At 45.8% G+C, this 14,671-nt stretch overlaps 1 protein-coding gene across 1 annotated transcript; it reads left to right on the forward strand.

Moving 5' to 3' along the window:
- The first annotated feature begins 955 nt into the window (after positions 1–955).
- Positions 956–14,109, forward strand: LOC123407234 (rab GTPase-activating protein 22-like). The gene is made up of 5 exons (XM_045100321.1): positions 956–1,431; positions 2,620–2,755; positions 2,907–2,956; positions 12,034–12,087; positions 12,514–14,109. Exons 1-5 carry the CDS (start codon positions 1,190–1,192, stop codon positions 13,730–13,732), a joined length of 1,701 nt encoding a protein of 566 aa, XP_044956256.1. The 5' UTR covers positions 956–1,189; the 3' UTR covers positions 13,733–14,109.
- The last annotated feature ends 562 nt before the right edge of the window (positions 14,110–14,671 follow it).

Consider the following 14,671-nt stretch of genomic DNA (forward strand, 5'->3'; position numbering starts at 1 on the left):
AATATGTTTTTTCTATCGTGTCTACTATTTTTCGTAGGTGTTGGGCAGAAAGGTTATGCATGGGCGGATCCATCAAGATACTACTATACCTCGACCCAAGATCATCACGTGTGAGAGGTGGGTGTTTTGGCCACACAAAGACAAAAATGAGCTTTAGTTGCACATTTTAATATTCAAATTTGAAGTTGTTTGTTCAAAATCCATACTAAAATGCGAAGAGTCTTGCCTATAAAATTATTGTATTTTATGCCTAAAAAAACAAATATTGTTCTTCCCGCTGCAACGCACGGGCATTTATGCTAGTTTAGGAACAAAGAGAATATTGTATAAGAGTATATTTTCAAAATGGAAGGCATAAACTGGGCACGGACATGCAAACCCATATAAATAACCAACACAAGAAACGGACACATACCAAACCAAAATCTCATGATACTTTAGGAGGGAGAGATCCATATCAAAAATTTAGTTCTCACGACAAGTACCAAACTTTAAATAAGATGGACATAAAAAATTAAATAAGATCTTCTTAAATCCTTTAAATGAAAGAACTTCAACATATTCTATGAAAAGAGAGGAATAACTTTAGCAAAATTAGCTGATTATGAATGGGTATATAATTCATAAACCAACCGAACTATTTAATGCCTGGTACTTATTCTTGAGAGATACCGTTCCAAACAATTAGCTGATTTCGAATTTATAATTCATAATCCACCGTATTCATTTATCGATTGACCGAATTTTACATTACCACCAAGAATGATTACAGTACCAAAGAAGAAGAACAACAACAAAGAAAAAACTTGCCAAAAAAAACAACAACAAAAAGGACAAAGGCTGCTCCATACTCGAACGATCACACTGACTTGTGGGCTCGGAGAATCCTACTACCTCATACGTCAGTCTCAGTACGCGACTGTTTAAAACCAGCACCCACCGCACCCACCCTTTTTTTTTTAACTCCCCTTGTCTCTCTTCGGAGAGAGAGAACAAATCACCAATCGACCGCGAAGTGATCCGCATCCGCCACTGAGTCCCACCTCACCGTCGGCGAGGTCCGCATCGTTGTCCGGCGGCGTAGATGGAGAGGCTCGCCGCCCTCACGCTGGAGCAGTCCGTGTGGGCTTGGCCCCGGTAGTTACAATCGGTTGGTGGGGGCAGGGGCAGGCGGGAGAGCGCCGCGGCGATGAAGGCCCTGCGGCGATCCAGCACCTCGTCTTCGTCCTCATCCTCCTCGTCCCCGAGGACGCCATCTTCGCCGACGCCGCCTTCTTCGCGGATCCACCGCCGTTCGCTTCTTCTCGTCGCCTCGTCGGCCTCCTCTTTGGCGGCGTTGGGGAAATCGGCCCCGGCGGCTTCGGCTTCGGCTTCAGCATCGGCGTTGCTTGCCGCAGATTCCTCATCGTCGTCCCCACCGAACTCGGACCGGTCAGTTCTCTCCTCCGGAGTTATGACCACCGGTCAATACCTAAATGAAGTTGCTTAAATGGGGGATTTTTGTCCAATAGCATTTTTTCGTTTTCTTGTCCCATAGTTAGATTAAATCAACTAATGATGCTCAAAATTATGCTTCTTGTGTGTGTTTTGTTCGAAATGCTGGTTTGGTCAGTGGTAGTACTGATGTAGATGCCCCTTTAGACTAAAATAATGTTACTTTTATTTAAGTGCTCACTGGTCAGACCAAGTTGTTTTACGCTTTGATCTAGATAAGGCTTAGTTAGGAGTTCACACTTCGTAGGCAAGAAGTCGTATTTCACCTTATAGTGTTAGCTCCGTTTCCGTGAAATGCGCACCAGTTGTTCAGCCAATTTAGTACCAAAATCAATATGTCATCTTAAAAAAAGTTTGGACATGCAATATAGGGTGTTTTGGTTTGATGTGTTGGCCGTTGTAGAGTTGTTTCGCAAGTATGTGCCATGGATTTGTTCATTGCAATTGTTTCCTAGTATCATGAACTGGGCACACCTTCAGCATCTGTTTGAGTGGTCTGTGCAGAGTTGTAGAGTTGCTTTGCGAGTATGTGCCATGGATTTGTAGGTTGAGTTGTAGAGTTGTTTCGCAAGCTTGCACCATGGATTTTTCATTGCAATTGTTTCCTAGTATCATGAACTGGGCACCTTCAGCATCTGTTTGAGTTGTAATAACATCTTATATTATGTTGTTGTAATCTATAACATCTTTATATTATGGGACGGAGGAAGTAGATTACAAATTGTATGTGGGTGTTGGTGGCAACTCATAAAGAGGTACATTTAGCTTCTAAGGTTTGCATTACCTGTGGCAGCTGTCTCCAAAAACAGTTTCACACCGAACCATGAAAGCTGTAATTCAGTTTTTCGAACTAACTTCACCACCCTATTTGAAAGCAACAAATGAAAATGAACTATGCCACTGATTGCCGGTTTCCATCGGTTGAGTAGAAATTCTTTTGAACACCACTAACATGTGACTGTGATACTATTTGGTTGTAGAGCAGTAGAAGGAAAGTTGTATTGTGAATGCTATGCTCAACTACAGTAATGCATAACTTAAATTATCACCGAACTATCATTTGGTCGCACCACTTTATAGAATTATCTATTTCATTTTTTATAAAAGCAAGCAATCTATTTCCAGAGGTGAAATTAAATCTCCATGGTCTCGGAGGAAAAGAAAACAAGCACTCTCTTGTCAAAACTGGAGCCGTCTATTTTCTGTGAATGGGAAGTTTCGTGATGGAGGAAGAAAATTTCTGAAGAAAGTTCGCAGTGGGGTAAGTTTCGTCAGTATCCAGGTTTCGTTTGTAATGGATGTCCGACATACATATGTGATCATTAGCTATACACATGTTCACCATGATGTAATGTTCTGCATCTAAGTCCACTTTAAAGAATATCGAGGTTATTAATTCTATCACTCTACAGGGAATTGAACCAGGTATCAGGGCTGAAGTTTGGCCCTTTCTACTTGGAGTGTAAGTTACCCGACCTCTCTATTTTATACATCTGGTATGTTATAACAGTCATCTTGTTAACATGGTCTGAAGTTTTAAGCTTTTAGACATGATTGCAATTTCAGTAGCAATCATCTTGAGTTTTTTTTCCTGTAGTTTAGATATATCTTCATTGTTCTAGTACTCCTGGAGTACTTGTGCTATTTACTTTTGCTGTCTGCCTCCCTATTTGTTGCGTGCTAAGCAAAATAATGTTGTGACCCTCAAAGAATGTAAGGTGAACTGCTTGAAATGTTACCTATCTGGGCCCCTTCTTTTGCATGTCCTAGCGGAGTTTTTATGATTAAATCACCTAAAGCATAAAGAACTATTTGGACAACCTTGCATGTGGTACATACACCTCAGTTGATGGCAAATGTAAATTGGGATAAACTAGTATGCCTGAACTGTAATCTGGCCTTGAAGTGCTGCGAAGCATGTGTTTGATGGCCACATCATAGTTTAGGCATGAAATCTGAACGTTGTGTCACTAATGCTTAGTTGGGTTAATGCAGAGAGCCATCAATTATGACTTTTAAGGTGTGTTCTGAATCTCCTTCCTGTCCTTTCATGCATTTAAATGTGAACTTGTTGAACTGTTGTTTAAATGGAAGAACTACTACTGACCTAACCCTAATTGCTGAAAAGTAGATAAAAGTAAACGACAATATTCTTCTCTGCTTTATTGAGAGGGGTTTGCTCCTTTATATAATAGACAAGATTTGGCCAACAATCCGGAAATCTATTCAAACTCTAAAACAATCTCTAAACTGACTGGACTCTTTCCTAACAAAGACGCTTAATCAACTATAGGACTCTAATGAAGGGATAAGACTGCACATTTGGAGGGTTGGTCCAGATAACATCTTTCCCTTCCTTGAAAAACAGTTTGTCCGCAAGCTGTAGGTTGGTCACTTACCTTGGGTGCTACCAGATGTGGAGCTATCTTGGTCACAGCCATCAGCCTCGATGAAGAAGAGCCACGCACACCGGTGACCCTGAACATAAGTCTCGTCGCAGTTGAAGCAAAGGCCTTGGCGATGACGTTCTGTTAACTCAGCTGGGGTGAGGCGCCGAACCTGCCGTGGCGGGGGTTGGCTCTGGAGTGGTTAATGGCAGAACATGTGCTAGTAGCGCTGGCGGGGAAGGTATTGTTATAGATCGGAGGGGCACAAGAGCCTTATAGGACCAGAAGGCTGGTGCGGTGACGTTGTTGGAGGGAAATGCCTCTGCTCACAGGCCTTGGCGAAGGAGATGGCGGTGTGGAGGTAAGATGGACCCTGAAGCTCAACGTCAACGCGAAGACCATCGGGCAGCCCTTCTGTGTACAGAAACCATTGTTGGGACGGTGTTAACGGCTCACTATTGCGGCACATGAGCGCTAGAAACCTGCTGGTGTAGTCGGCAACTGAGGAAGTGAATGGCAGATGTGCTCGCTCAAAGGATTGGCGCGGAGTTACGGCCCAAACTGAGCGTGGCAAGCTTCGTTGAACTGCTCCCATGTCGGCATGCCAAATCGCGCTCAAGCTGTAAGTACCAGAACTGAGCATCATTGGTGAGGTGGTATGCTGCAGTCTAGATCTTGTCAGCTTCGGCCGTGCGCTGTCCACGGAGAAACTGCTCGCACCTATGGAGCCAACCAAGAGGGTTGACCGAACCATCACATGTGGGGAAGTCGAGCTTGTGGAAGCGAGGCACGCCTGAACCGGAACCTGGGCCGAGGTGATTGTTAGATAGGGGCGGAAGGGCGGGGTCGATCCATAGATGGGTTGTGTAGGGGGGCTGATGGGCATAGATGGGTTTGTGAAGGCGGTAGAGGCGGTGGTGAAAACATGCTGCTGCTGCTGATGGTAGGGCTGCTGCTGGTAGGTGGGTCTGTGGGTGGCAACATTGGGGTGGGATTTGGGCTGTAGGGTAAGGGTGCCAAGTGGCCAGATTGATATTAGGGGGTGGCTGTGGCGAGTAAGGAGATAGCTGGAGGTGGCAAAGGGGTGCTGCCGGCTGATGGTGGTTGGCTCCAAAAGTGAGGGGGTGGACAATCTGTCCGGTGGGGTCCGGCGACGGAAGCGGTGATTCCCCCCGCTGGAAAAGGGGACACCAGAGGTGCTGTTGGCAAGGGGGAGCACCAAGGGTGAGTCGTTACTGGGGAGGAGGAGGGCCTGGTCCGTGAAGGTGGTGTCATGAGCAGCTGGTGCAGCCGTGGAATCTAGAGGTGAGGGAAGGGCCGACAGCCGTTGCTCGAGCGACGTCAAGCGCTGCACCAGCCCGGCGAGGAGCGCTTGGTCCTCCTCTTGTTGGAGTGCGAAGGCCTCCAACTGCTTCATGATGATTTTTATCTGCTCCATGTTAGGAATATGCAACTTGTATTCCCATGAGGCCATAGGCCGATATGTCTACATATACAGGTGTGGACAATATGCAAAAAACCCCTTATATAATGAGATAAATACGAAGGGGTACATGGCTATATTATATATACTCTAACACCCCCCTCAAACTCATGGTGGATTAACAACACTGAGTTTGGAGAGATAGAAGCCATGTTGCGCTCTAGTCTGGGCCTTCGTCAGGAAATCCGCCAATTGTAACTCGGAAGTTACATACTGAAGAGCAATAACTTGATCCTGCACACCAGCATGCACATAAAAAGCATCAACACCAATGTGCTTGGTGAGCTCATGCTTCACAGGATCGCGCGCAATGCTGATAGCACCTGTACTGTCAGATAAGAGCAGAGTAGGTGTAGTGATAGAAACACCAAAATCCTGAAGTAACCACCGTAACCAAGTCACCTCTGCCTTCAAAAGAGCCATCTCTCGCAACTCAGCCTCTGCACTCGAACGTGAAACTGCGGTCTGTTTCTTTGTCTTCCAGGCAATGAGAGAACCACCAAGAAAAACACAGTAAGCAGAAAGTGAACGGCGATCTGAAGGATCACTAGCCCACGTAGCATCCGAATAGGCTGGAAGCTGTAAAGAACTGGAGCGAGGAAAGAATAGACGGTGGGAGATCGTGCCCGAAAGATATCGGAGAACACGAAGGAGGTGACTATAGTGAACCGAGGTGGGAGCGGAGACAAACTGACTTAGAATATGAACCGGATAAGAGATATTCGGACGAGTGACAGCTAGATAGACAAGACTGCCAACAAGATGACGATAACGCGTCGGGTCAGGCAGGGGGTCACCATCAGTATCACGAAGGTGAACATTGAACTCCATGGGAGACTCAACAATGCGCTCGTCTGTAAGAGCAGCACGAGCAAGAAGGTCCCGGATATACTTTTCCTGGGATATAAAAAAGCCATCAGAGGTAGAAGAGACTTCAATCCCAAGAAAGTAACAAAGAGGTCCAAGATCAGACATAAGAAACTGCTCACTAAGACGGGCCTTTACAAAGGCAATATACTCGGGGTCATCACCAGTGATGATCATGTCATCAACATAGAGAAGAAGAAGAGTCCGACCACGAGGAGAAAGGTGAACAAACAACGCTGGATCGTGAGCACTGGCTGAAAAACCAGCAACAGTTACCATAGAGGCAATCGCTCAAACCAGGTGCGGGGGGCTTGCTTAAGGCCATAGAGAGAGCGACGAAGACGACATACCATGCCATCAGGAACAGAATACCCATGTGGTCGCCGCATGTACACCTCCTCACGCAGCTCACCATTAAGAAAGGCATTCTTAACATCAAGCTGAGATACAAACCAGTGGCGTGCAGAGGCCACAACAAGAAGTGTACGAATAGTGGTCATATGGGCCACATGAGCAAAAGTCTCGTCGTAATCATGACCATGCTCCTGCTGAAAGCCACGAGCCACAAGACGAGCTTTATAACGCTCAAGAGAACCATCAGAGCGAGTCTTAACCTTGTAGACCCACTTACAAGTGATGGGACGGACATCGGGGGGAAGGGAAACAAGATCCCATGTACCAGTGCGTTCAAGAGCGGCAATCTCCTCTGCCATCGCAAACTGCCATTCAGGATGAACAACAACCTGAAGATAGGAAGTCGGCTCAAGAACACCAGCACCAGCAGTGGGAAATCCAAGGCGATCAACAGGCGGACGAGGACGAGAACGCAAAGCCATAGGGAGGTTGAGACGAGGATGACGACACATCCGCAGAGGCATCCACATGACGTGAACGACGAGTGTAACACTGAAGAAAAGATGGAACAATGCAAGGAGGGATCACCAAGGTAGAATCCGGTGAAGACGAAGAAGTCACCGGAGATGAAGGTGCAGAATCCGATGACATGCTAGGGGAGGAAACCGTGGGAGATGGTGGTGGCAAATTGACACGAGGTGGAGAAGCAGAGATAGCAGAACGAATAGACAAAGGCTCGATGGGGGTGAGGGATGTGTCAGGAAAAGTGAGGAAAGTGATATCCTCCACTGAAAAAGTCGAGGAAGATGGACGCGGGTAGAAGGGGCGAGACTCATCAAAAGTCACATCCGGAGAGATACGCATCCGACGACCGATAGGATCCCAACAACGATAGCCCTTATGCTCATCACTATAGCCTAAGAAGACACGCTCAACAGACTGAGCAGTCAGTTTGGTGCGTTTGCGAGGGGCAAGAAATCATAGCAAACACAACCAAACAAGCGAAGCATCGAATAATCCGGAGAACGATTAAAAAGACGCTCGAAAGGAACTCCACCCTGTAGAGTAGCGGAAGGTTGTAGATTGATGAGATAGGTGGAGGTGGAGACGGCCTCAGCCCAAAAATGAGGCGGGAGAGAGACAACAATCATCAATGCACGAGCCGTCTCAAGAAGATGACGATGCTTTCGCTTAGCCACGCCATTCTGAGCGTGAGCACCAGGATAAGAGAATTAAGAGTCCCTTGCTCAGCAAGAACACCACACAACATCTTAGAAATATACTCGCCAGCGGAGTCAGCACGAAACACCCGAATGGGCGAAGAGAACTGAGTGTGAACCATGACAGCAAAACGCTTATAAATAGACAACACCTCATTACGAGAAGTCATGAAATAAAGCCATGTGTAATGAGAGAAATCATCTATGAAAATGATATAGGATTTATGACCCCCTTTCGAAGCGAAGGGAGCCGGACCCCATACATCAGAATGGACTAAATCAAAAGGACGCTTAGACACTGACTCACTACGTGAATATGGTAACTGAATCTGCTTGCCAAGACGACAACCCTGACATTCTAAAGAGACATCTCCTGAGATAGACCCCAGAAGACCTCGACGAACTAAGGACGACAAACGAGAACCACAAAGATGACCAAGTCGATGATGCCACTGCTGGAAGGAACCGGTAGCGGAGGCGACTGAAGCGGAGGAACTGGCGATAGTGGTGGCAGCGGAAGGAACATGAAGCCAGTCTAACTCCCAAAGACCCTGAGAATCACGGCGGCGAGGGCCAGCCCCAACCAGAGTGTGCGTGCGACGGTCCTGGACAAAACAAGAGTCAACGTCAAGGATGACGCGACAACCAGAATCAGTAAGTTGACCAGCGGAAAACAGATTCATGGTAAGTCGAGGAACATGAGCAACATCAGGGACAGAATAAGGAGTACTAAGATTGCCTCTACTAGCAACAGAAAGAGGAGTACCATCAGCAGTGAGGACATGAACAGGAAAATCAAGCGATCGAAGAGAGGACAAAGTGGAAGAATGAGAAGACATATGAAAGGAAGCTCCAGAATCCAGAACCCATGGGGATGTACCTGACTGTGTAGAAGGTGGTTGCTCTGTGTAGAAGGTGGTTGCTCAGTGCAGGAAGTATCAGTCACAGAACCATCAGTACCCGTCGAGGAAGAACCTGAAGCAACGAGCAGACGCTTAAGTCTCAGAATATCCTGCTCAGTCAAAGCGGTGGCTGAAGATGTCGAGGTAGTAGACGAAGTCCCTGAAGATGATGATCGCGCCTTACGCAGGTGTTTCTTCTTTTGGAAGCACCGAGACTCGACATGACCATCCAGGTTGCAGTAGCCGCAATGTGGACGGGGGCGGCCCAAGCCGCCAGAAGGAGTGGGCAAGAGTGGCGGAGCACTTAAGCGAGGAGTTGGTGCAGCATGTGGCGTAGTGGGAGCTCGAGCAGCGAGCAAAGAGGGAACCTCTAGTAAACCAGCGCCACGTAAGCGAGTCTCCTCGGCACGAATCTCAGAAAGCGCCTCCACGAGAGAGATACAACCACGAGCAAACAAGTGAGCACGCCGGGGCTCAAACTCCTTACGAAGCCGAGCCAAGAACTCGTAGACACGATGAAACTCCAAATTGGCCTGCACAGCCTGGCAACACGGGCAAGTACGACAACCGGCACTGCGGAGAGAATCAAGCTGGCGCCAGATAGCAGAACTCTGTGCATAGAAATCATCAACAGTGGAGTCACCCTGCTGAAGAGCATGCTCCTGACGGACCACAAAGAGGTATAAGGCATCACCAGAGGGCTCATAGTGCTGACGAAGACAGGTCCACATCTCAAATACAGTAGGAAGGCTCAGAAACTCAAAGGCAAACTGAGGCAGAACACTAGCAGTGAGAACAACTGCAGCACGAGCATCATCATCAAGTCACTGAGTGTAGACAAACAGAGCACCATGATATGTCTGAAGAGCCTCCTCATAAGTCAAAACCTGCTCATCATAAGTATGAACAGTGGCCTCATCAGCAAGCTTAGCTGCATCCTTTGCAGCCTGATTAGCATCCGCAGGAAGAACCGGTGGCGTCGGCGGAGTGGGGGCCACAGGAGGAACCGGACGTGGCGGACAACGGACCTCGCCAGAAAGAACGCCCCATAGACGGATGCCGCGCATGTGAATGCGCATGAAGCCAATGAACTCGGTGTAGTTAGTGCCATCAAAAATCACCTGACAACGAGGAACAACAACGTAGCCTGATGCAACAAACATTTTTTTTAATAGTCAACAACCCTCAACAGTAGCAGCCAACAGAGAGCCATGGGATCGAGCGATAGGAGACCACGAGATCCAGTTGGACCAGGAGACCAGGAGATCTGGAGGAAGCAGGGGTTGACTAGGCTTCGGTGCGGGTAGACTCTGCAAGCGGAACCACCACCCGAGATCCGAACCTCCACCACTCGCGAGAAGCGAGCGGGACGAGAAGCGAGCGGAACCTCCACCAGAGATCGATGGGGCGGACAGATCCTGCGAGCGGGACGAGATTCGGCCTGCAGAACCAGCTAGCACCAGAGATCGACGGGGGCAGACGAGATGCGAGACGGACAGGCGACAGTGTGGAAGATTGGATCGGGAAGAGCACGAGTTGCGCGTGCAAAAAAGAACCTAGGCTCTAATACCATGTTAGGAATATGCAACTTGTATTCCCATGAGGCCATAGGCCGATATATATACATATACAGGTGTGGACAATATGCAGAAAACCCCTTATATAATGGGCTAAATACGAAGGGGTACATGGCTATATTATATATACTCTTAACACTCCACAGTCTCACTCTCGATTTCTTTGTCCGCCATCGTAGATGGCTCTGATACCAAATTGGAAAAACTACTACTGACCTAACCCTAATTACTGAAAAGTAGATAAAAGTAAACGACAATATTCTTCTCTGCTTTGTTAAGAGGGGTCAGCCCCTTTATATAAGAGACAAGACTTAGCCAACAAGCTAGAAATCTATTCAAACTCTAATACCATCTCTGAACTGACTAGAGTCTTTCCTAACAAAGATGCTTAATCAACTATATAAGACTCTAATGAAGGGATAAGACTCCACGTTTAAAGGGCTGATCCACATAACATTAAATATGTCAGTATAATGTGAACCTCTTATCAACCTATGCTCGTGATGGTGAGTAATACTATGCTCTTGTAGTTATTTCAGCCATATAGTTGAAAATGAGACTTCACATGATAGCTACAATAGAGATAAAATCTGATATTGCACCATGTAGTGAAAACTGCAAAGTCTATTTGATTCAATGGATCTCCAAAGGAATTTTAGAGGATTCTGATCCTTATGAATTTTTCCCACATTGGTTGTTTGATTCATAGGATTGCAGTCCATAGGAACTTTTCCAGGATTCATTTGTACTAGGTTTTGTAGGAATTTTTTCCATCCACTCCAGCCTCTTGGAAAGAATGCTATGTTTCTCCTATGCACAATTAAAAAAAAAAACTGTTCAATCTTGTATAGTAGTGAAGATGGCATGACATTCCAAACCTGCGTTTTTCCTATTCCTGCGTCCTGGGGAATCCTGCAAATCCAAGAGGCCTGTTAGTACTGTTTAGATTAATAAAACTACTCTTTAAGGATCACCAGCATGCACAGCAAACAGTTTTAAAGACCCAGACAGGCGGTTAAGCTGTTATGGCAACTGATCAAGAAAACTGCTCTTGTAGAATACAATTTTAAGACCCAGACAGGCGAGTAAGCTGCTGTGGCGACCGGTTGAACGGTTGGAACTATGGTGTGAGCTGTTTGACTGTGGCCAGATAGCATACTGTATTTGTATTATACTCCCTCTGTCCCAAAATTCTTGTCTTGGATTTGTCTAGATATGAATGTATCTAGTCACGTTTTAGTATTTAGATACATCTATTTCTATACAAATCTAAGACAAGAATTTTGGGACGGAGGGAGTATGTATTAGTCAGACCCCTCCCCTTACCCTGCGCAAGCGGGAGCTACATGCACCGGGCTGCCCTAGACAGCAATCAAGTTCAGCTCAGGTTGTACTGTTATAGCCCGATAGGGAAGGTCCTCTGTGAGGGTGAGGCTGACACATATTTTGCACTATTTTTTTCAGTGTTTCCATAAATTGGTCCAACTGCTGAAGTGGACCAGACCTTCCAACAGTCTAGGATTTTTCGGTCTAACTGGTCTTGTCAGTTTTTTTAAACCATGCTTCAGAATTCAGAACTATGTCTGAAACAGTAATATTTGGTGGTTCTATATGGTGTAGTAAAATCTAGTGTGAACCTGTGAACAAAGTACTTCGATGTTGCCTTTTAAAACATTTAATAAGTACTTCTTGCTTAGTAGGCTTTTTACACTAAGTCTGAAGATTGACCAAATTTCTTGTCATATACAGCTATGATTTAAATAGTTCTGAAGAGGAAAGAAATATCATCAAGACAAAGAAAAGGTAACATTTTCATAATAACTCACCTTCTGTCGGTACTTACTTTCTAGATTTTAATTGTACACATGGTCTGCATTTATAATAACTCACCTTCACATATAAGTAGCACGAAGTGACAGTAGATAAGTAATACTCCGTCCGTTCCTAAATGTAAGACCTTTTAGAGATTCTACTATGAACTTTATTAGGAGCAAAACGAGTGAACAAACTCTAAAATGTGTCTATATACATCCGTATGTAGTCCATAGTGTAATCTCTAAAAGGTCTTATAATTAGGAACGGAGGGAGTACATATAAGCTTGGGTGAAACTCGACCCATGCTAGACTTTGCTGCTTTTCAAATTATCAGACGAGAATGGCATGCAAACACTGACTTTAATGATCTCTGCTTAATTTATTGACATTTTTTTGGCACATCTTCTGGTGCAGGAATGAGTACGAAAAGCTCAGCCGCAAATGCCATCAAATTCTGAACTGCCAAAAGGGATTTGGGCTAAAGGTTATAAATGAAACCAATAATGAGGGGTGTTCTCGTGGTGTGCCTTATCTGCAAGATGTTAGTGCAAGTGTTTCTGTATCAGCCAAGGAATTTAGTTGTTCAGGCAGCGAGGCAAACAGTCCGGATAATGCTGCCTGTGGTGCTGAAGAATGCATGGATGATGATACAAATGAGTTAACTTGTGTAGGTCCATCTATGGCAGAATCAGAATCTTCTGACTCTGGGTCTTCAGATGAAGATTACCATGGCCAGATATCCGTCTGTGCTGATATAGAAGAGAACTGCTCTCCAGAGCCTAAATTTGTCAGGAGTACCTCATCCAAGTCAGACTTCTTTAGATCTAACAAAACTCCAGAGGATTTTGCAACATGGCAGCGCATTATACGTCTAGATGCTATCCGTGCAAACACAGACTGGGCTTTATTCTCCTGTAACCAGGCTGAAATCTCCGAGGAAAAGGCACTGGAGCGTGCATTGTCTGTTGGTTTGAAAGACTATGACCATTTAGAGCCTTACATGATATATCATGCTGCCCGGTTAGTTGCGTTGCTTGAGGCGTATGCACTTTATGATCCAGAGATTGGCTACTGCCAAGGTATGAGTGACCTGTTGTCACCGATAATTGCGGTAATGAAGGAAGACCATGAAGCATTTTGGTGCTTTGTGGGCTTCATGAAGAAAGCACGGCACAACTTCAGGCTGGATGAGGTTGGAATAAGAAGACAGTTGAAGACCGTCTCCCAGATCATCAAGCGCAAAGACTCGCACCTCTATAGGCACCTGCAGAAGCTGCAGGCCGAGGACTGCTTCTTTGTGTACAGAATGGTGTTAGTCCTCTTCAGGAGAGAGCTCACCTTTGAGCAGACTTTATGCCTGTGGGAGGTTATGTGGGCTGATCAGGCCGCTGTTCGAGCTGGTATTGGAAGGTCCACATGGGGAAGGATAAGGCTCCATGCTCCTCCAACCGACGATTTGTTGCTCTATGCCATTGCAGCCTGTGTCCTGCAGAGGAGGAAGCTGATCATCGAGAGGTACAGCAGCATGGATGAGATACTGCGGGAGTGCCATAGCATGGCTGGGCAGCTCGACGTCTGGAGGCTTCTAGATGATGCGCACGACTTGGTTGTTAACCTCCATAATAAGATCTGATTCAATCGCTCTTTTCGAATCGTTTATAGACCTAAAAATTATGCCCGAGGTATGTTCTCAGTGAAAGTGAACTTTCATCTGTTGTTTGTCACCCGGCATAAAAAACATCCTAGGTATAGAGATTGTTGTAAGTTCCCTTCAAAGAAAACAGAACATGGATCAAGTATCCCAAGTTCAGCAAAATACAGTACATCCTTGGATGTCATAGTTACCAGGTTACTGCCATTGTAAACAGTCGGTTGCTTATTTAATGCAGGGAACTTGCTGTTTTTGCCTTTTAAACATTCCTTCTTGGCAAGAACAGCATTTCCCCCCTTTTATTATAGTTGAAACAGAATTTTACCATTATTAAGGAATAAAGAGCAGTATACAAACTACTTACTCTGTATTGTTTACTGATAATATTGCACTGAATTTTTACCCTTCCATCTTACACATGCAAATCACAGCTCCCACTTTCCTTGCTGTTTTACTGGAATACTCCCTCTGTCCCATAAGGTAAGACGTTTTTTGAAAGAGAGTAGTACATATGTTTGAGAGATAAAAAAAAGGGTTGGATGATGTGGTGTGATTCAATGCACAGCTGTTAGAAATTGAAATGTGCACATCTGAGACTGAGCTGAATCACATGCTCTAGTGGAGGCATTTCCTTGTTGCGTTACTGTTGGCACTGTTCCCATCAGTGATTCAGACTTAACAGCTGCGTCCACTTGATTTGAGGACGTCTTCTTCCTTGGAGCAACGAGGGGAACGGTGATGATATTTGCACTGCTCAGGGGACACCTGCACTAGAATCCAAAGCTTTGATGCGATCTTACCTGAAGCAAAAGGAGGCAAAGGCAACCACCACCATCAGTTTCAGTTGCCATGGCCCATTAATGGGACACACGCGCGCATTATGTGTTTCCCGGCTCCGCGCCTATTTTCGCATATCCTCGT

Source organism: Hordeum vulgare, chromosome 7H (genome assembly GCF_904849725.1).
Source record: "Hordeum vulgare subsp. vulgare chromosome 7H, MorexV3_pseudomolecules_assembly, whole genome shotgun sequence".
Lineage (NCBI taxonomy): Eukaryota > Viridiplantae > Streptophyta > Magnoliopsida > Poales > Poaceae > Hordeum > Hordeum vulgare.

Coding starts and splice junctions, on each gene's coding strand:
- LOC123407234 (XM_045100321.1), top strand. CDS start 1,190: ATGAAGGCCCTGCGGCGATCCAGCACCTCGTCTTCGTCCTCATCCTCC. Junction 2,756..2,906: donor TGAAGAAAGTTCGCAGTGGG/GTAAGTTTCGTC, acceptor ATCACTCTACAG/GGAATTGAACCAGGTATCAG. Junction 2,957..12,033: donor TGGCCCTTTCTACTTGGAGT/GTAAGTTACCCG, acceptor TGTCATATACAG/CTATGATTTAAATAGTTCTG.